Source organism: Phycodurus eques, chromosome 7 (assembly GCF_024500275.1).
Source record: "Phycodurus eques isolate BA_2022a chromosome 7, UOR_Pequ_1.1, whole genome shotgun sequence".
Taxonomy (NCBI): Eukaryota; Metazoa; Chordata; class Actinopteri; order Syngnathiformes; family Syngnathidae; genus Phycodurus; species Phycodurus eques.
Window position 1 is genome coordinate 30,820,310 of NC_084531.1, and position 22,369 is coordinate 30,842,678.

Sequence of the window (22,369 nt, forward strand, 5' to 3'; positions counted from 1 at the left end):
TAAAACTAGCAGTCTTATTTTTTTTTTCTTTTTGTATTTTATTTTTCCACCAATCAGGGCTGTGTATAGGGGGGAATGGGAATGCAATTGTTTTTCTAGCTTTACATTTCAGCATTTCTCTTGTGGATGATATAAAATGTCACAGACAAGCAGAGGAAATGGAATGCGGGGTTGGTGAATTATTGCTTTCCGAGTATTTAGGATATTTTTGTTTGTCAACTACATGAACTCTCCCAGCCGCTCGCTCCTTGTCGCCATGGCGACCTGATAAAACACGTGATTACTCCTTTTTTTGGGGGGTTGGGGGTTGGGGGTGGGGGGGGGGGTTGTCAAGGAAGGAGGATTTGGGTGTGGGTGCGAGGGGGGGCTCAGAGCTCCTTGCTCAGCGAATCCCGGGAAGTTCTAATCCTCTTTGTGTGGCCTCACGCGCTGCCCGCCTTTTTGTCTGCTGAATGATAACAGAAGACAGTCAAAAGGTGTTCAAAATGAAGAAAAATCAGATTTATTAGAACAAGAATAGGCAGACGGACATAAAGTTGCCGACGGGATTGTGCGTACGCTGACATCACAGGAAGCCCGTTTGACACAGAACGTCGTCATCCTCGTCGCCCGATAAGCGTTTGCCCTTTTTGGCGCCATCGCGGTGCTCCGAACCCTGAGAGTGCGCAGACTACATTTGACCGGACCGCACCTAACTTGACTCGAGTGGACTGGAAGAGTGATTCCCAACTGCTGTGCTTTGTCACATACGTGTGCTGTGAGAGCTGGGAAAGGAGCCACTTTCGATGGAAGTCCGTTTCTCGCAGTAACAAAACAATCAGATTTGTTTTCTTTTAGGAGTAAAGCAGGAAGCCTTTTCTGCATCCGGCAAAAATATACTCAGTGGACCCCCACCCCCCGCCCCCATAATCGCAGTTCGGCACCCTGCTTACGGATTTTGTTTTCATTTTTCCGCTTCTTTGGGGGGAACCAACCCTGAAAATGCTGAGCGCTTTATTCCTGCTTATTCAAAAATGACTTCAGGGGAAAAAAAAGAAAATGATTACAATTACAATTCCCCGCAGCTTTTTGCTTTTCCCAATCCAGCCTGGTCCCTGCACCCCACAAATTGCAGGTCCACCGTATATATATTTTCAACTTCAACACCGAAGTCTGTTACCACCAGTTTCAAAAAGAATACTAATGGCTCATGTTGATGTGCACAGGCGCTTCCGTTCCTTTTCGATTAATTTCTGGACATCCTCGTTTGTTTTTTTTTTCATTTTAAAATGCAATCTCGTTTTTCCAGGCAGGCCTGGCCTGTTGAGTGACCTGGAAGTCAGCGAATGAGAATGCAGAGTTGGCCACCTGTTAAGTGGCTAAACGGTAGCCACTGTGCGTGTTGAGTGACGGCGTCAGTTGAGGCCGTCGGCAGGCCGGCTAAGAATGCGCTTGTGTTTACTGTATTTGGTTACGGCTGATCAATAAAGCGATTGAAAGCGCACCAGCGGCTGTTTCAACCCTCTATCTATCCTAACCACCTGTTATGGATTACAATTCATTCCAACTAGCGGTGAGAGGCTCTATTCAATTCACTAACGCTGTTTACTGTAACTGTGCAGCCGTGTAAGCCGGTTTTGCTGAGCAATTGGCGCATCGCACTTCAGCTTCTTTTAAGTGATCCCAAACTTGGACGTTCTCTTTTTTTCCACGCGCTCTTTCCTCCTGGCTCACACTTATTGCTACGCGAGTCTGCAGGAACTTTAGTCCGTGTGGAAAAATAATCACCGCAATATAGCGAGTAATCAGCGGTATAAGTACGGGAAAAAAAAAAATGCGACACTCTATAAAGCCGCAAAAAGTGAACTGCGATACAGGATAGCAATGGACGACTATAATTTTGGGGGCATTTTTTTATGTTGGTGTGCCGTGAAATATGTGCCTCAAATCTGCAAAAATTAGGTTTTTTCTTATTACATTTTTTTTTTTTTTCATATATATCTGCTACAGACCCCACACATGACGATAAACCGTGAATCTGGCATTTAACGGTTTTAGTCATGTTGTGCGTGGTGTGCTCCGATAATCTCAACACAGAACACCACACACAAAGATTCTGCTCCGCCACCAATCTAGAATCCAGTCTCCCGAGGCAGAATTGCGATTAAAAAAAAAAATAAAAAAATAAATAGAAGAAACACGACCAGGTTTCCCGAGTGTTGCCGAAGGGACCGGAGGCGGAAGTGTTGTAGAACGGCGATGTTGTCGAAAAATACTTTTTGCATTCTGGTGAACCCACTCTTATACAAAATTCGACATCAGGTAGGACGATTGCTTGTATTTATAGCCACTCCCTTGTTCCCCAGTCAGGTCACTTTTTGATTGGTCTAAAACGTTTGCAGGTTCTATCCGGGCTCCAGTGCTCTGGATTGCCTTACCCGTGGAAATTAGAGCTACTTCCTTAGTTGAAATGTTTCAATCTCGACTTTAAGACTCGTTTTTACACTCGTTCTTGAGTTACCCCACGTATTGGCCTGTTTTACTGCCGCTTCTCCTCGCCCCCCGTCCTGCTTGGCGATGATCGAATCCGAGGCTGCGTGGCTTCTGGGCCGACCGACCGGGACGAGATCTAATATGGACCGCTCTCCCGAAGGTGTTGCCGTGGAAGATTCTGCATCAACGGGGTCAGGTCCTGCGGACGGACCACATTCGTAAAGCATCTACTTGTAGGGCGCTTTTCATCTCACTAAATGGACTCTGATGCGGTTTTAATTCACATTGTCCGGCAACATACTATGTGATAAATGTGGCTCGCTCTCGGCTCTGCCCGGGCGACAATGAGCAAATCTGAGGCTTTTGCTGTCTGGATTCTGCGCTGACCAATCGGGACAAGATCTGAGGTGGACCGCTTGCCCGGAGGCGCTGCTGCGGAGGATTCTGCGCCGGACGACTGGGCCACCTGCGGTCCCCTCTCAAGCGACATGCTTCATCCTTGAGGCTCAAGTGTGTTGCTCTCCTTTTCCACTCTCTAACCCGACCGGTCGAGGCAGACGGCCGCCCCGCGCCGAGCCTCGGACCCGTTGAGGGTTAGGGTTAGTTTTCCTTTCCTTGCCTCCGTCGCCTGGCGCTTGCTCATGTGGGGTTCGCATGGTCTTTTAATGAATGAGGAGTTTGGTCTTGGACCCGCTCCATATGTAAAGTGCCCTGAGACAAGTTCGGTTGTGATTTGGCGCTATATAAATAAGTTGAATTGAAGTTGAATCTATTGCAGCTTGGTCATCCTTCGAGAGGCGTCGCTCCAGCTGCGGTTCTTCTGGTTTTGATTTGTTTTCCTTGCCTGGGAGATGACTCAACTGGGGGCCTGTGAAGTCCTCCGATGCTCTTTTGCGATTAAGGACTATCCAAACAAATTTGACTCGGCTACGTTCTGTTCCACGGCGCAATCGACGGTCTCATGACTCGGGAGACGTCGTTTCCCCAAACACGTGAAGGTTTTCGGTGGTAAATATTGAACGTTTAATATTTACGATTGTCAACCCGATCCACGTAGGATCTATTACCGGGATACATTGTCTCTTAACACGCAGCAGGATAATCTCGAGAGACGTTTGTCATTTGAGGTCGGAAGGGGCAAAACCGTGACAAAGACAGGCGTCACGGGCCGAAGAGCAGCATCGGCCGTTTCACTTGTGTTCAAGTACAAACTTTACACATTGTGTCTTTGGGTGGCTAAACTATGCAAGCGGTCTGTGCCAAGCTAACTTGTGCAATTGTAAACTTTTCACTCGTTTCATTTTTGGGCGGTCCGGTCGGGCTCGTCGTCTGTGCTAAGCTGACTGGCGTATCAACCTTTTTGACTTGTTTATGTGCAAACTTGTCACTCGCGTGTCTTGGGGCGGTGGCGTGTCGCTACCTGGTTGTGCTAAGCTAACCGGTGTGTGTCTCGTGCTAGTGTGCGAGCTCGTTAGCAGGTGGAGTTGGCAGCGCGGCAGCCGTCGAGCGCGCCGCGGCGCAGCTCGCGCTCTAATTGGTCAGCGGCGGCTGACATCACGGTGCGGACGATGGCCGCGGCCACGTCTCGCAGCTCTCTCTTCCTCACCCCTTCGTCATCCTCATCTTCCTGCCCTCCCTCCACCCCCCTCAGCTCATCGCTAATGTTTGTTAGCACCGGCGGCTGTCTGTCGTTCACATCTCCTTCCTGGCTGCGGTTCTGAGGGTAGTCCAGGTGGTGGTGGTGGTGGTGTAGTAACTCACCGCTGTTCACAGGTGGCGCCATGGTGTTGATGACCTGGGCATTGGTCTCCTCCTTGGCCCCGCCCAGCTCCTTGGCCTTCTTCAGCGGGCTGTTGTTCTTCTTCTCGTCGTCCTCTCGGCGATCGTGGCCGTCGTCCTCGGCCGTTCCGTTCTCGCAGCCGTTCTCGCCGTTGGTGACGGGAGCGTGGCCCGGCGTCTTCTGCGCCTCGGGCTGGGCTTCCTGCCGCCGGAGGCTCTCGTCGTCGGTTTCTGCGGCAGCGTCGACTTGGGCGTCTCCATTGCCGTCTTCTCCTCCCTCGGCGGTGGCGGCGGCGACCTCCTCCTCTTCCTCCTTGGCGGCGTCGCTCATGTCCACGCTGGTGGACTTGCCTTTGCGCAGGATGAAGTTCTTGAGGGAGACGGCCCGGCCGAAGTGGGAACGCTTGACCTTGGCGGACTTTCCGTCTTTTCCGTCTTCTGCTGCGCCGTCCTCACCTGAAGCATACGAAACATTAATTAAAGACCATACCCTACCGTTGTTCCAGAAGGTTGCTCGTATCTCGGATTGTCGTTATTTTGCCGTTTTTCTATTGTCGGTCATTATGGTATCCCATTGAAATGAACGGAGACATTTTCCGTATGCGACCCGTCGCGTATTTCACAACGTATTCAACCGAACCATTGTAACTTCAAACATTTCGGCCCATTCGGGATAATAGAAAATTCATCAAGTCTTCTTCCTCCTGGCGCGTCTGCGTTTCTCTGGGTGACGTGCGTGCAACTCACGGCTGACGACGAGGCGCTCAAAAGAGGGAGTATGTGAACCGAAGTTGCGTTATTGGGTGTAGGCGTAGCTAGCTAGCTAACCGCACAGCTCAGTTGCGCCGGATAGCATCATGACTCATGCTAGTTACTGGGCGCCGTTTTGGCAGTGCACAAAATATCAGGAAAATTGAAATGAGTTTTAACAACAATCAACAATTCACTTCTACATAGTTGTTGAACTACATAGTATGCATTATTTATGAGTAATTATATATATAATGATCATTTGTCTGGATTTTTTGGGGGGCGGCGCTAAAACAGGCTTGCGGTGACAACTTCAGTCGGTCCCGGTCCACTATAAACCGTAACGAGCGCTGTCCACGGCTCGTCACTGGAATTCCGAGTTACTTAGTAATTGTAGCTTGGCCTTTTTTTTATCACTACTGCACGGTGCAGTTCGCCATCCACCTCTGCCCACAACCTGAAAAATATCTTCTAACGGCTAAGCTAGTACGTGTTGTTCGCTCGTGGACCGGCAGCAGACCGGCGTTGGCTCCGTCCGGAGCTCCTTAGCCTTGCTCCGTGTGCCGTGCGTAGATCCACACAACAGAGACACTAAAGGGAAAGTTAAATGTTTACTACGTTTGCTAACCCGCAAGCTAACGAACGTCGCCTAATACTTCAGCGCCTCGCTCGGTGTTTGCGTTTGTGGCCCCCCACGTAACAGAGACACGGGCAAGTAGGTCTGCACGATAAATAGAATTAGAATCGCGATCACCATTTTGGCTGCCGCGGTTAAATTAGCCCTATCGTCGGCTATTTTTTTTTTTTTTACCTTCAAAATGGGGGCACTGCTGCATACGAAGAGAGCCCACAACCTATTCAGCCGACCACTCGGGGGTGAACGGATGCTTAAGGCTTCCGCGCTTCAGAATCAAAGCCAAAACGGCTTTGTCGTCTAATGCAGCAAAAGCGGAATCTTTTATTTTGAAGTCGGCCGTCTCAGCACGTCGGCGGAGAGGCGGCGTGTCACGGTGAGACGCGATTAACAATCGTCGTAGCGGCTGCCTCCGCTTCAACTTTTCGACTCGCTAATCGGAAGCTTTTTTGGGGGGAGGGGTCAATTATTTCACTCTTCAGCGCCGGCGCGGGGCTCGGTGCACCGGTCGCTCTGTCGGATTTGCGTTCGTAAATTTGTATGTTCGTGAACAGAGGGACGCTGAAGAATACGGCAAATGGAGCCGCGCTGCGTCGAGGAAGTGATACTTCACAATGAACTAAACAAAAGCTTTTCGGACAACAAACATCCTTTGAAGTAAGGAACAGCTTTGACTGACAGGATCCTTACAGGATTAATAGAGTATGTACCCTTTGTGAGTGGAGCAGCACAAGCCAGCACGTGCGTTGCGTTGCGTTTTGGAATCGTCGCTATGCTCTGACAAACGTCATTTGGACTCTCGATTGGTTGTCTCGCTGATTTTGCTGATTGAAGTTCTGTAGGTAACCCGGAAGAAGGCATTTACTTACAACACCTAAGGGATCCAACTTTTTCACTTCCGATGCGATACCGCTATCGAAGTCTCGAATCTCGGCCCGTACCGATATCGGTCCGATCCGATATCGGCAGTAATCCTACATACTCGACTTATTTTGCAGTATGGAATGTTAGAAAAGGTTCGATCCAGTGATATTCCTCCAACGGAGAACAATAATCAGCGACAGTAGGTTCGGAGAAAAACTGAGCCATTGATTATTGACCAATGGGTTAGATAAAGTAGCTTTAAAAATAAGAACTTAATACAATAAAATAAAATAAATCGAACTTCTGATCCTGAAAAATAACTTCAATGAAACCAATAACGGAAAACATACTTCAATTGTAACATAACCACTGCTTAACGTAAACATATGCATATTCTACATTTGATTAGATTGGCAGGAGGAGCTCAGCCGTCTCTGTGCGAGCATTCAATGGACCGCTTCCATACGAGTGGTCAAATCTGGGATTTTAGATCCAGTCCGATGGGATACTCGTTTATTTATTTTTTGCCGACATCGGACCGATTTATGATTTCAAAGATCGGATCGGGACAGCCCTACATCACATTGCCTCCATCTCTAACCCTCCTCCAGCTCAACGTCGCACTGCCTCCCCCAAGAGACGTTTCTCTCGCAGCATAGCGCTGTCTCAGCGTCTTCTGCACTCCGATGCTACCGTCCGACTTTCCTAAGCACAATCTGGTAAACGTTTGAGGAGAGTTGGGTTGGGTTGGGTTGGGTCGGTTTAGCTTGGCTTGTCTTAGGTCAGATTGGTGAGGTTGCGAGAGTTTGTTTTGTTAGGTTACATTGGGTTAGGTAGGGTTACACTTGGGTAGGTTGGTTGAGGTTGGAGTTCGCTAGGGTCATGTTGCTTTCGGTCAGGTTGGTTGGGGGTTTGTGTTGAAGTTGAGTTGGGTTGGTTTAGCATCGGGAAGATTGAGCCAAAAGGAAATGTAATGCTCCTCCCACAAATACATGACATGAACAGAAAATGCAAAAAACAAAACTATTAAGTTTGCCTTTTTGTTTCGAGGAATCAAACAAACGAGATGAGAGGAAAAGAAGTGAGATGTTGTTGACTCGGGCTCTCATTTAAATTTCAGCTGAGCTGTTGAATATTTGATTTGGGGGAGGCACCATCACGCTAGAAGTTAGAGTTTTGAAAAAGTGTAAGTTTCTGACCTGAGGCGGGGGCTGCAGAAGCCGCATCATCTTCCCCGCTGGGCTGGCACTCCGTATTTGCGCGCTTGGACTTGGGGATGACACGCTTCTTGAAGGAAGTCCAGATCTCGTTGGCGTGTTGCGTGACGGTGGCTCCTCCCACCGCCTTCTCCTCCTCACTTCCGTCCGCTTTCTCCTCGCTTCCGTCGTCGGCCTTATCCTCCTCGCCGCCCCCCTCGGCCTCGGCCTCGGCCTCGGCCTCCTCGGCCCCTTCGTCTGCGTCTCGCGCCTCCTCCGGCGTGTCGGCAGAGTCTTTGTCGGCGGTCTTGATCTTACCGCTGATGCCCGCCATGGACGGATCCCTCTTGAGGCCCTGGAAGGTCCAGGAGCGCTTGAGCTTCCACCTCTTCTGGCCCGACTCCTTGGAGTCCAACGTGGAGGAGTCTCCGCCTCCTTCTCCGTCGCCGCCGTCTTCTGCGCCGCTGTTCCTCTTGTGTGCTTTCTGAGCCATGAGCTTCTTGAAGGAGTGCCAACGCTTCATGTGCTTAGTGGTGGCCGAGGAAGACGAGGAGGCTTTCTGCTCCGTCTCTGCCTCCGCTCCTACTTCTGCTCCTCCCACCTCCTCAGCGGCGGAGTCCGTGGTTGCGTTCAGTGCTTCGGGATCCTCCAGGCGGTCCAGGGACTTGGAGCGGACCTTGACTTGCTTGGGAGGTTCGAGGGTGTTGCCGTCCTTCTTCTCTGTGCTTCGATGGGAGAAGATCCTGGCCACCGGCTTCCTGATCAGATCTCGAACTGAAGACTTGGACTCTTTGCCCTTCTTCTCGTCATCCTTCTCTCCATTTTCCAGCGCTTTCTCTGCGACGGCCTCGCCCTCGCTGCCTCCTTCCGCTCCCGCCGGCTCCTCTGCGGCTTTCTCGGCCCCTTCGGCGGCGGCGTCCTCCGGTCCGGCTCCTGCCGCGGCGCTGGGTTCTTTCTTTTTTCTCCCCGCCATCACCTTACCCAGGCCGCTCTTGTTCAGGAAGGAGTCCAGGAAGGAGGTCTTGTGCTCGTGGTTCTCCGAGCTCCGAGCGGGCGCCGCCTCGCCGCCGGCGGCTCCGGCCTCCTCATCGCCGCTCGCCGCCGCGTCGTTTTCGACAGTCTCTTTGGTCGGCGCGACCTCGCTGTTGCCCGTAGGGCCGTCTTTGTCCGTGACCTCGCTGTTGACGGTCTCTGAGTTCTGTGCGGGTTGTTCGGCCTCTGTCTGCTCGCTCTCCGGAGTCTTCCCGTCTTCCTGGACCGCGGGCGCCGCGCTGGCTTCCGTTGCCGCCATTTCCTAACGTGACGGCAAACTGCGACCACAGAGAGAGTGTGTTCCTTCTTTCCTTCCCTGGCCTTGTTCCCTGCCCGCTTCCTCGCCCTCTCTAGTGATTTGTTCCTCCCGTTAGGCAGTGCCCTCAGCTCACGGCAAGCAGGGTTGAGATGGACGGCGTGGAGGGAAGGTACTCGGCATCCTACTAATCCTCCCGACTCCTGCGGAGAACAAGGTGGCAAAGAGTTAGCGTGGCGTCGATGAAAGGACTCGGGTGAGAAGTGAGAAGCACGTCTTTGACACGAAACGCAACACTTGAACCTGATCGCATCAATGAACGCGAGGGAGCGGGAGGGCGCACGTTTCCACGCCACTGCCAGACAGACAGACAGACTACGTAGACAAACGGACGGGCGGCTAGGCCGAAGGGGACAGCGTGATCGGAGAGGGGGGGAGAGAGAGGCGGGAAGATTATTGTGACCGGCTGCCATATTGGATCTGACTCGGCAGAACCAGAGCGGACGCGCAGGTGCACGATCTCGCCTGTACTTACTGTACCCTTTGTACTTCTCTGGTGGGGAAATTCTTTTGTTTTCTACAAATCTGTCTTTGTTCATCCACTGTATCTTTGTCAGCTATTTGTCAGATGCTCTGCCGTTGGATGGCAGAATCTCCAATGAACCTGCGTTGCCATTCATACAACGGAATCATAGTTTTGTGTTCGACCAGACCTCAAATCAATGGAGCGACTGTTTGAGAGTTTTCTCCGGCTCGATGCAGACAAGACGGACGTAATTTGGCCCCAAAAAATGAAAGCTCCAAGATCAGGGGTCTCCTTAGCGCCGTGTCGCTACAAATCAAGCCTGCGTTGGAACGAGCCTTTTTTTTGTTTTTTTAACCACCTGAAGAACGTCGCTCGGATCGTGGGTCTCGTGTCTAGAGAAGACACAGAGAAACATTTCCCTTCGTAGGTTAGATTCTTGTCATGCCGTCTTTCCGGGTTTAAGCAAGAAATCGCTTCTATTTCGTTTCGGCACAAAAACAGCCCGACTGTCTTTGTGTGAACCGAGGCTACGATAGCTTACTGTATATTTTTCAAATGTAATAACGCATTGCACTTCAGCTACTTGTGTAGCCACGGCTGCCCTGCGGGGGGCGGTCTGACGGCAGCGCGGCCTCCGAAATACGTGCCTTGCCTTAAAGGTTGGGCTCTATTTGCTCTATTTAACCTTCACCAAACATTACGTTGGCATATTTTCCTGTCATCTCGTCCGGGAGGTACGCTTGTCAAACTGGGGAACGAAGACGCGTGCACGTCGTAGAAGCGAACGCCTCCGCTTCGCGCTGCCAACACGTCCGAGCGCCGAACGTGAAGGATAAAAAATGCAAAATAACGCAACGATTCGGCTGTCGCGCCTACGTTGTTTTTGGGTCGCGGCCGCGAAGGCAGACATGATGAACGCCCGCCTTGAATAATTCATCTGCCACAAGTGAACTTGTGCAAACAGTCTTCACGCGAGCTCTTTCAGCCCCGCAAATCCGCTCGCGCGGACGCAGCTCCTCTCGTCATTTGGACACAATTCCAATCAACCTCGGATCGGAATCGTTTCGCCGCTTCAAACCAGAATGGCTGACTTCCTTCCGCTGTCTTCGGCCACAACGCTTTGTGGCTCCGGTCATGATAGACGCGCCCGCCACCTACCTAAGGATGAATGTGTGTGTGCGAGTCTCATTCTCCTAACCAGAATGAAACGTCTGCAACGTTTGTCAACTAATAACGACAAAGCTCGAAAGATGAATCAAAATTCAACATGTTCTTGTTGTTGTTTTCGCTGAGGCGCAAGGAAGAAGAGTGACATCACACTGATGAAGAGGACAAAATGGAGGGAGGAAGCGTGCCAGCGTTTTGTCTTTTTTTTTTTTTGCCGTGCGCCGCCGCCGTCTGTCTGGCTCGTGCTGGCGCTTCGCCACTCATTTCTTCCTCTTTCTGCATTTGTCCTCCCTCCTCTTCCTCACTTGTTTCGCTCGTTGGTTTATTTTCTCCTCCTCATCTCCTGACCGTCCGAGGGTACGGCCGCAACACGGCGCCGATGACGTCGCGGCCGGCGAGCGAGAGCGCCGCAGACGCGTGACCCCGCGCTGACCCCAGCTGGTCGTTTTGTGACAAGCGCATCCGATTCCGGAAGGGACGAGAGCGACGACGACATCCCGGTACACTTCGAACCCGGTGCTCCCCTTGAGACACGCACGCCCGAAAGCCACGGGATCCGTGTGAGGAACGCCCACATCCGTACTGCGCATTGGGCAAAGCAAGCCACCTGCGAGCAGGCGCATGGCGCAACGGCGACGGGCAAACTCCTCGGCTCGACTCGGCCGTCTACCTGCACCTCCGAGACGCCGATGTGCATATTGTGCTTAGAAAGGAGTGAGGGAGGCCCATATCCACGAAGGTGGAAAACAGAGGAGGGGGCTTACGACGTCCCCTCTCTCCCACTCGCGACGCCCGCGGCCTCCTCGACCGACGGGCAGCTCCACGACTGCTTTGCTAGCCTAACGACTCTCGTGGACGACGGACAACGGCCTCGCGGCTTATTAGCCTTCCAAACGAATGTTAGCGTACATGCCTCCAACTCGGTGCAGCAATAGTTGAGTTTTCCACACCAACGGCGGCCGGCCGCCGCGTCCTCGCTGAGCCTCGCCGCGCGACCCGATGAAGCGCGCTCGCCCAACGTCTTCGAAGGCCGGCCGCGCCGATTGGACCGGACCGTCGTATAACGAGAAGAGTTGCCGGTTGTACTTGATCACATTAAACCGTAAAACGATCAGGGATATGGGGAAGCGGCGCGGGGGCCAATCACGGCCGACTCTTCACACGTCACTCGCGATGTCACACGAATCCTCGGAGGCGTATTCGCATGGCGCCTGATATTCCGTGACATATGATTATATCATCTCCCAGCATGCGCCAGGCTTTACGCTGGTCGCGTCACCGTATGCATAACGTCCATTTTCAAGACCGCTTATTCCGGTGCGGGTCGCAAACTCGTTACTCGCTGACGACAGACGTGCCGGTGAAGGTGACCCCGGGTGAAATTTGGAATATCGATGGTGTGTGCGTGTGCGAGAACAATGAAAAGCGTGAGTGCACGGCGTCAAACGGAGCGAGGCGGCGGCGGGCGGGCGAGCGAGCGTCTCCCCTCGGGCAGGAAGCTCTCCCGACGTTCCGGGTGACGAACGCGCCTCCTCCAAAGGGAGGCGGCCTCAATTCAGACGCCGCTTAAATGGAACACGAGCTCGTCGCGTCCACTTTGTATTTTGTTTTGGGTGGCGGTTGGGGTGCAGAAGAACCATTTGAGCAGGAAAGATGGATTGTGATCGATCCAATCGAACCGTAACACGTCATTATTTGTGCCAAAATGGAGGATTTTCTGAGATTTTGAAGAATTTCCCCCCAGTTGTGTCCGACGACCCATTAAGCTTCAAATACTTGATGATGTTAAGATGTGGGCGGGGGCGCCGCTCGGGCTAGCGTCGCCTCTGCTCGGAGTGAAACTGAGCTGAAGTGTTTTTCGAAATCTGGTTGCGAGCAACCGAGACGTCGTCGCGGGTCGACTCTTGCCGGACACGGCGAGCAAATTTCACGTTGCCGAGCCAAACGGGCTTCGGGAGCTGAATTTTGCAAGGAAACTCCTCATTCTGTTTAGGAGTCACAGATCAAACATCAGATGGCGCTAAGCTATGCTAGCAGAAAGCACAACACGGCAACAAATCGGATGCTAGATGAAGGTAAACTAAGACTTTTGATGATTGTTTTGATATAGTTAACGTTTGGCTTGAGAGTAATGTGTCCTCGCGTAGCTGTTGCCGTTGAGCAGCTTAGCTTAGCGGCGTTCCCGCCCGCTCGGCCCTTTTTAGCGCGCCGGATTTAGCGCGCCGCTAATCCAGCGTCAGGAGAGCAGCCAATTTAAAGGGGATTGACATCCCCGACTGTTTTTGGATCTCTGTTGCTACGCCGGCGATCCAGCGAGCCTCCGCGCGCTAACGTTAGCCTCTGCAACGCTAACGTCGGCATTGAAAACACAATCTGTTTATCCGCGAAAAGCTCGGCCGATAACAAAATCCCTGAATGTCGAAATGGAAGGTGAGCGTATTGACAGGTTAGCGCATCCGCCTCGCGGTTCCGAGGAGCGGGGTCCCATCCCCGGCCCCGCCTGTGTGGAGTTCGCGTGTTCCCCCCGTGCCTCTGTGGCTTTTCTGCGGGTACTCCGCATTCCTCCCACATCCCTAAAACACGCGCGCTAGGTGAATGGAAGACTAAAGTGGCCGTAGGTGTGAGCGGTTTTGTATGTTTGTTTGATTGGCTGGCGACCGGTCCAGGTCGTACCCCGCCTCTCGCCCCAAGATAGCTGAGATGGGCACCGGCGCTACGGTTTGTGTGTGTGTGTGTGTGCGTGCGTAACCGGGCTCCGGACAAACGAATAATTACACACCAAAACATTGCACCGTCTTATCATTTCCTCGTTTTCAAACTTTGAATCTTTACCGTGAGGCGTCCGAAACAAAGTTTTGGGATTTGCCGTTTTCTGAAGATGCGAATGCCGTTCATTTGTATTTTTCTTACATGTTTTCCAATATCGATCGGATAATGGCTTCATTCGGCTCTTCCCTGAAAACGAACACAAATGCGTTTTCCGCAGTGTTGAAAGACGTCGATGTTGTCGCACGACACCAGAGGGCTCTGCGGTGAGACAGCCGTTTTGCATTCACACAAAATGAATAAATACCGTTATTTCTCAGACGTAAAGGCGTGGCAACTATCGCATTACTCTGATTGTATGACGACAAGAGCGTCACGGCTTGTATGAGGAGTCGAGGTCCTTTGTGTACCAGTGTGCAATTGTAATCTGTGACATTCCTGGAAGAAAATGTGTCCTTAAATGACAGTTGCTGTTGGAAATGTCCACGATTACAATTTTAGTTACATTTGAAAAGTAGTTCCAAAAGTGCAGTTTGTTTTTTGGGGGCTCCCCCCCTTCCCCGTCCGCCATTTTACTTGCTCCTCCTAAAGCCCATGCTTGCGATCGGCTCTCGCTGGTCATGTGCCATTCTGCCGTAGTCTCTCATGTGACCTACTTTTCCAAATATGTCCTCAACGCGCCATCTTGTGATGCAATCTATGAGTTTGTCTGCGATTTTGAAAAGGTTCGACGCGTAGTTCGACTTTCGAACACAAAAGAACATTGCGGTTTCACGTTTGCTTGAAACCGTTTAACCAGGAAAGCCTCGCTGAGATTACAAATCTCCTTTACAAGTGTGTCCTGGTCCAAGACAACAAAGAGTCAGGAAGAATTGCCTTATAAATAAAAACATGCCAATGATTATAAACGACACAAAGCTCCACGCTGCATTGGAGCGATCAAAAACGGGATAGAGGCGAGTGTTCGCACGCGGGACGTTGGGCCCCGTTTTATTGTGAACAATAACGGTCCCAGGAGTCAACCCTGAGGCGCGCCGGTTTTCAGTTTTAAAGGGCCCGAAGTCAGGCCTTCCTTCCGCCTGCACGCACTGCAATCTGTCCGACAGATAATTGTCACACCGGCTGAGAGACCGTTCGGACAGACCCGCCCGTGCCAAGTCGTCTGCGTCTCCCAATCTCGCGGTCCGACGCTTTTCGACGCACCTGGCAAATGTTCCGATCGCATCGCCGGCAATCTTCAAAGCTGCCGCTCTTGCGCTGTGCTGCTTCTTCTTCTTCAAAAAAAAATCCCATGTCAATTGTCCTGTCGCGCGTCTTTACAAGGCGCCGACCGTGACAACGAGCGGCATCGAAATCTCATGTCAAACGTGACGTAGCGCTCCTTTAAGATAAAGGTCGTGTCGTGCACCTTGAAGACGAGTCTCCCCCCGAATGTTCACGTCTTTCACCTGTAGTGCAAATGTCAGGTCGTGCTCCTTTACAACCAAAACCTCGCCCGGCGTACCAAATGTCACATCACCGCTCACGTCGCGCACCTTTGCGACTTCCAGACGATTCTCGTCCGAGTTCACCCTTGAAAGCTAATCTCTTGAAGCCAAAACAACTCTCGTGCCAATTTTCCCGCAGGTCACATTTAGCGGGCGGGCCGCCACCTCGACCTTTGAACTTTGGCCCCGAGCGCGTCGCTGTCGGAAGCGGCTTAGCGGCACCCGAGATGTCGATCGGCCGAGGGGACGCCGAAGTCGAAGTTGCGTTAAGTGCGGCGACGGGATGAGCGCGCACGACGCGCCGGGACGACGGCAATGCACACGCTCAACGTAAATCATCGTCGTCGCAATTGGAACGGCTTCGCAGGGGTCATCTGGTCGATAACGGTAAAGACGTGGCCCGCTTATTGAAAATCAATTCATGTGACTGATTTGAATTACTGGCAGTTGTCATCAGTCCAAAGGGTCTGAAAAGAAAAAATGTTTATTTACCGTTATGGGAAAGACATTTTCCCAGAGGAAGTTTTCCGATCGATTTGGGAAGATCGTTCCGTTTTTAGGATCTATTGACTTTTGTTCCTCTTTTCCATGCACGCAAGCGCAAACGCATCGCATTGCCCAAAGAGTTCCTTTGCTTTGCGTCTTTTCCAAAACGTCTCTCGCGTTAATGCCTCCTGATGTTGTCGCAATACACCAGAGGGGTCCGGGAGCTGGAGTGCCATTTTACATTCCCACAATGGCAGACGGCAAATGAAATGCTGTTATTTGTCAGAGATGAATGAATATTTATGTATGAATTGGTGAAAGTCCGGCCGCCATTGCGTGTCTTTACCGTTATTGCGTAAAGAGGGTCATGGCTTTAAGGAGTCGTCGGTCTCGCTTATGAGCTTTTATCGGCCGAGTTTGAAGGGCAACGCGTGTCCCTTGTGCAAGTTACAAACTGTTTACGGTGTGTCTTTACGGTTATGAACCTTTGCAAGAACTGTATTTCGGTGGGCATTGTTTTTGTTACCGAAACCTTTTTATTTTTTTTATTTTTAAAAAAAAAAAACCAACAGTTTTCAAAGCTAGTTATCCTTCAATTTGTGGAGCGGCACTATTGGCAGCAGGTTGGGGCCGCGAAGAGGGAAAATCAACACTCATTGTAAGCGCCATTAAAAAAAAAAAAAATCCTTTTCCGCCTGAAAAAAAAGACCGTTTTGATCCTCGGCCCCATCGTGCAGTAAGAATAATGATGATAACGCATTGCACAAATTTATTGGACACCCTGGCGGCGGCGAGCCGCGGCCGCCCTGCAGGGGGCAGTCTGACGGAGGCGTGGCTGCCATTCTGCACCCGCGGCCCCTCCGACCGCCACCAAACATCCGACCGCGTTCGTTCGTCGGCAATGTGGGTCAAACGTCTTTCCCGGGGACGCGACGACACGCGCTCGGGCGGGGTTACCAACGGCACAAGTTCCCCCTTCCCAAAAACAAACGCGTCCTCCCTCTTGCGGACGACAAAGGCAGCACGCAAAGGTCAGCGAGCAAGCGCGCAACTCTCGTTTGCCGACGAGAAGACGAGAAGCGCGTGACCGGCATGCGACGGCCCAGCGCGCGCCCGCTCCCACAATCGCGGCCTTGTCTTCCCGCCACAGACCGCGTCTTGTTCCTGTCCCGCACGTCCGTCCTCAAGCGCATTTCGTCCTGTTCGGTTCGGTCTTCCTGGCTTGTCGCTAGCCGATGCGCGGCGCTAGCACGAACAACGTGGCCGCAGACACAGACGAGCTCGTTTACAAACCCGACGCTATATTTCGCCAACTCCCGGCGACGGTTTCAAAACAAACGGAACGATTGTCATTTGTTTTGTTTTGTGTGTGCATAGGACAGGAAAAGCAATCAAAAAGCGCTCATTCATCCACATTGGAAACTTTTGACTCGAGATGGGTGCTCTCAAGCCGCAAATATTGCGGTGCCGTGAGATAGGAGTTCAGTTCGTTCCTTCAACATGAATTTTTTTGAAATGATAACGTAGACTAATGACACAATTAAATACAAGTCAGTCAGTCGTTTTGTCACATTTCCTCCTCCGATTGTGCTTAACATTCGCGTGTGTGCGCGCCTCGCAACGCCACTGATACGAGTTGGTCTCTGCAGAGGATAAAGAAGAGATGTCTGCGAGTGTTGCTATATTATCTTTGCTTGACCTGCGCTCCACATTTGGTGTTCAAATATTTGTTCCTGAAAGCGTCGGAACCCCGATGGACTCAAACTTCGATGCGGCATCTGCTCGACCCACTTGCGCGTTCGGCGAATCGGGTGAAAGCGCTTCCAGCCTCGGAGACCGTTCCTCAAAGCGCGTGTCGGAGGTTTAAACGTCGACGATGTCTTTTTCTGCACACAAGACGGCACCACAGAGCCACCGACGATGACAAAAGGCTCAATCCGAGTTACGATTGTTAGCGAAGCGTACGCAGGAAGTCGCGTGATATTTCTCTTAGAGCGGATTATCCATTTCCGAAACACAAATATCGCCCGACGGTCGAACCTGATTGCGGCGCGCAAGCGTTCCATTCGTCCATTTTGCGGCGTGGCCGTCGGTCGCCGCTTCGCTTCGTCGTGCGACTTTCCGGCGCGTTCCGCCGCTCTTTTTGCGTTTTGCTCGCTCAGTATGCGGCCGAGAAAAGCAAAGGCGTTTGCGTGGCAAGGGAAAACGACGTTCAATGTACAAACGTTTCGATTGAGAAATCCCGTTCAAGAACTAATGGAGGTTGCGCTGCAGATGCTCATTGTTAGCCCGCGTGCCTATGGACTTTCCCATTGCATGTTAGCATACAGCTAGCAGAAATACACAAGGTGCAATTGTCTGTTTGAATGCTTCGTGTGAGCATAAACAGCTTGAAGCCTCTTTTGGGAAGAATATCGACTGATCGCGTCTGCCAAAAGTGCCGCGAGCGGAGACGTCTGCCGCCGTACGCCGCTCGCATCTCGAGTTTGCGCTCGCAACTCAAAGGAAATCAACAATCCATGCACGGAAAAAGCACGGAAACGCCGACCGACCCTCGCTATTTGCGGGCCGGACGGTGAACAGCCAAAATCCACCGATAAGCACGCCGATGACATTGAACTGTTTCGTTTTTTTCCCAATTAAAATGAACTGAAAACATTGCAAAATATCGGCAAATATGTGAACGGGTACACGGGGGCCGCCGTATTTGGCCAAAGCGGCTGCAGCTCTACGGGAGTCTCTCTGAAGTAACAATAATGATATTCCTAAATAATAAATAATACTCTCTGAAATGACACGACGTTATTTATTGCCGACGAGTTACGGCTCGCCACAAACGTCGTCTTGCCTTCTTCGCTCCTTCCTTCCTTGTTTCCTTGCTCCCTTTTGTCAAAATGGAGTTTTGGGGTGTGCATTTTTGGGCACGGGGGGGGGCGGTCACGCTGGAGACAGCAGGTGCTCCAGTCCCGCCGAAGACGGAAAAGAAAGCAATTTGCATTTCTAAGCGGCCCCCCTCCCTTCGCACACGCACGCGCACACAATGTCCTCTCCTCCATTTTGCCAACTTGGAAGATGGCGACCGAGGACGCCTTTTAGCGACTTGAGGCGCTCCACGAAACAAAAGCGTTCAAATCGACGCACGTAAGCAGACTAACAAAAAGGATCCGCAACGAATCACTTCAACGAGTGGCCACCGGATGGCGCTAAAGCAATTTTCAGGGGGATCGAAATGAAACTCCTCAACTCACTTCTATAATATTCAATATGGCGGCACCCTGAGATCTGAGCCAGTTTTGACTTTTCCCTTCTCTTGGAAATGAGGCCAGTTTGCATCATCATCATCATCATCATCTTCATCGTGTTCCATTGAAGTCAATGGAGAGTTTTTGTGCGTACAATATTGTCAAATGGCGTTTCTCGGAAAGAAACAACATTTTCGGCGGCTGAATCGCGCGTTGGGGAAAGCTCATTCGGGACGCTCGCCGCGTTTTGAGATACAAGTGCGGCCGCCGAACAAATTCAACCCGTATGTCGGGGCGCCGCCGCCCGTAAACGGCAAATGGCCGAGTTTTGGGGGCGAATGACGGACCGCCTCCGCACACCAAAAAAATTGCGAGTTGGACAATTTGCTGAGGCGGGAAGTTCACACAGTCGGTCGGGAAGCTCCTTGGAATGTCCGCCGTTGCAATTTCTACATCAGTCGCGCACGACTCCAATTTCTTACGCTGGCTTATATTTCATTTTTGTGGAAAAGGGGAAAATGGCGTCCGTTTGTCACGTTTCGAAATCAAAGTCTTTGGGAGTACTCTGGTCAAGCTGAGGGTGGGGGGCAAATCGGGTTCCCCCCATAAAGGCTTGCGCCGCGCAGGATGAACATTCGGAATCGGGACAACATTCGGATTATCGCGACTAGCGAAGCGGCGATAGCGGGTGTCGAAATGGGCGGGAAGCAGCTTTGGGGGTGGGGGTGGGGGTGTGGGTGGTGGGGCTCCCAGTGAATTTCTCATTGAACAAAACAAGTGAAGCGCCAAATTCCCAACAAGAGGCCTCCTTGTCTCTTGTGCGCGCGCGCGGCCGTGCGGCGTCAACTCAACTCCAGCAAATCTGATTCCAAATTTCAATACGTCTGCCATTTGGTCATAGAAAATGCCAGAGACCCCCAGCCCGACCACCCCCCCCCCCCCCCCCGGCGCGCGCCCTTCTGTCTGTCTTTGTGCACGCGCACGCACAGACGCACGCTGTCATTCTTGCCTTCGTTGTGTTCCGCTTTTTTAGTGTCAAACAAGTTCGTGCGTGCGCGTGAGGGATTTTGGCGTCCTCGCGCACGCGCGCACATGTATGACAGACGCGCACGTGCCTCGCTGAAGAAAAAGGAAAATCACGGTGACGCGCGCATTTTGGGGCAAACGTCGCCAGACAGCAACAACCGGCCGCAGCACTCGGTTGTGCCCCTCCGCCGCGCGAAGGAGACCCCAAAATGTGTGCGAAGCATCAGAAGGCGCGCGCTTGTCTGCTTTGTCGCCATGACGAGGAGGAGGAGGACCTGTAGCCTCACCTGCCCCCCCGCCCGAGAAGGGGGCGGGGGGGGGGGCAAAGATGAACACACGGAAATAATAATAATAATAAAAAAAAAGACAAACTCACCTGCTTCCGTGCGTGTAAATCCGGTCGGTGCGGAGGAATAATCAGCTTGTTGTGTGGCGGACTGCGAAAGACGACAAATCCTCCCAGACGTCCTCGCTCGCGCGCGCGCTCTCGCTCTGTCTCTCTCTCTCTCTCTCCTCTCCCCCTCCCCTCTCGTTGTCTATGCCCCCCCCCACCCCCTCCCTCTCCTCAAATGGGCGCGAGGGGTCGCAAACAGCGGGACATGGGCAAGTCTTACACACACACGCGCGCACGCACGCTCCCCTATGGTTGCCCCTAGCAACGACGAAGACCACCGGAGGCCCCGCCCCTCAACAATTTGAACATTATCTCCATATGGAGGGGGGGGGGGGGGGCTTGTGATCATCTTCTCCAATGTGCGCGCTAAAACTAAACGAAGAATTTGTGTGGAGACAACAAAATGTCGCCCCCCCCACCCCCCTTCCCACCATACCCCCCCCCCCCCCCCCCATGGCTTCTTCATTGACGCCATTGTTTGTGCGCGTGCACGAGAGAACAATAGGAGCGAAGCATCAGGCTGACTATGAAAAGAGGGAGCGTTTGGCTGAGGGGTCAGGGGGGTCTGGGGGGGGTCTGACCCTTTGCAACGGGAGCTGAAGAATCTCCCACAATTCCTCCCAACGTCCACGTCGGCCTCTTCCGGAAGCTTCGCGGCGGACGAACCCGTCGGCGAGCCCAAATTCCACAACTTGTTATTTGTTTAGTTTCGTTTTCACATCACGGTAAAGACTCGACCCGATCGGTCGATTGGAATTATTGCCAGTTGTTATCCGTCAAAAGCTCATCGTTGCGTCCGAGAAAAAATGTGTTTTTCAAACGACGAATGGCAAAATGTCTTTGCCGTTGGGTTTCCCAAATGAAGGACATTTTGGGATAAATCAGATTGTTCTTGTCTTTTCCAAGAAAACAAACACAAAGAGTCCTGTTTTTTTTTCTGTCTTCTACAAATGTCACTCAAAATGTCTTTACCGTTAATGCACACGATGTTGTTGCAATACACCAGAGGGATGCGTGACGTAGCAGCCATTTTGCATTCTCACGATGTTTCATATATTTTATATTCATATGCAAAAGCGCGGCAACTATCGCACGTCTTTACCGTTATTCCGATCGTACCGAGACGAGCGCTTCGACGGCTCGAATGAGTAGTTGGGATCCTTTTAACTGCGGCGCTCGCAGCATTTTAATCAAGCCCTTTATGTCTTTACCGTTATAACGCGAAATGTCTTTCAATGGGTGCCGTCAATTAGAACCGCGTTTACGTTGAAGTGGCTCCAATTTAAGATGCTCAAAAATGTTTTGCAAACACAACTTGAAGCGCGGCGGTTTCCGCACGGGAGACGTTTACCCGGAGAAAAACAAGGCGGCGTCCCAAAAAATGGCGACGTTCGGATGACCTATGACCTTTTTAAACAAGCTAGAAAAGGACGATGTTGAAACATAAGAAATCGAACAAGCAAAATACAGCAAAAAAAGAAAACCTCCATCGAAGAAATCAGCCGCCCGGCGCCGAACGGCGACGCGGCTCTCGTTAGCGCTTCCTAGCTCGGAAGCCTTCGCCGCCGTCGTCCGCTCGAATCGGAACCGGAGGAGCGAGCCGTCGTCCGTCGGAGGAATTCGCTCGGTGGCCGTCACAGAATTTCCCCAAAAGTGTTCCGAAAAGTGAAAGATGAAATTGCATTCAAATGTAGCGAACGGTGAAGTTGCTGCGGCCCCGAACCTCTCGTCCTAGAAGCGCCCCCGGAAATCTCGATGTCCGCCGAGTGCCGCTCAAAGGAAAACGGCCGGCAAAATTGCGTCTTGCTTTTTCTTGTCCTCCGAATGTCCAAACGATCTTCTGGGACTTCATATTTGCTGAATGTCCACGTTGGAAGATTTTCTTCACAAACATCTAAAAGTCCGCCTGCTGGCTAAATCAACATGTTGGCGTCTTCAATTTCAACATTGGCTAAATGTTCGTCCGGCGATCAATTTTCAGCCAATGACAGTCGCTGAATGGTAGAAAGAAGAAAAAAGAAAAAAAAGAGGAGGAAGAAACCAGAACACATTTGTGTGCTTGTTGTGGATGTTCCACTTTGATTTGAAGACGATCGGACCTGACATCGACCTCCTCCTCCTCCTCCTCCTCCTCAAATACACCGTCAGTAGTGGATGATGACGTCATCAAGTAGTGCTCCAACTAAATAGTTGGTCATGCGCGCGCAGTCCAATGTCATCTGGATGTCAGCAAAGGGAAAGCAGCGACGGCTGCGCGCGTGCGCGGCCTGAGCGCAAGATGAAGACGAAGAG

The 22,369-nt window shown here is 51.8% G+C and overlaps 1 protein-coding gene across 2 annotated transcripts; it reads right to left on the reverse strand.

Annotated features, from left to right (window-relative positions):
* si:ch211-137a8.4 (high mobility group nucleosome-binding domain-containing protein 5) lies at positions 1-20,285 on the reverse strand. Of its 2 annotated transcripts, none has more exons than XM_061682527.1 (4): positions 20,060-20,285; positions 7,699-9,186; positions 4,234-4,707; positions 1-448 (listed from the first exon to the last, which is right to left on the reverse strand). In XM_061682527.1, the coding sequence occupies exons 2-4, from the start codon at positions 8,984-8,986 to the stop codon at positions 423-425; spliced, it is 1,788 nt and encodes a 595-aa protein (XP_061538511.1). In that variant the 5' UTR covers positions 8,987-9,186; positions 20,060-20,285; the 3' UTR covers positions 1-422. The 2 variants fall into 2 exon arrangements, with proteins under 2 accessions (XP_061538511.1, XP_061538512.1); XM_061682528.1 differs by having other exon boundaries at positions 1-445; positions 20,060-20,284.
* Positions 20,286-22,369: the final 2,084 nt, after the last annotated feature.

Excerpts from the sequence above, each read along its gene's own strand:
- si:ch211-137a8.4 (XM_061682527.1), bottom strand. The coding sequence starts at position 8,986 with ATGGCGGCAACGGAAGCCAGCGCGGCGCCCGCGGTCCAGGAAGACGGG. Across the intron at positions 4,708-7,698 it reads TTCTGCAGCCCCCGCCTCAG|GTGAGGACGGCGCAGCAGAA; the intron begins GTCAGAAACTTA and ends CGTATGCTTCAG. Across the intron at positions 449-4,233 it reads GGCGCCACCTGTGAACAGCG|CAGACAAAAAGGCGGGCAGC; the intron begins GTGAGTTACTAC and ends GTTATCATTCAG.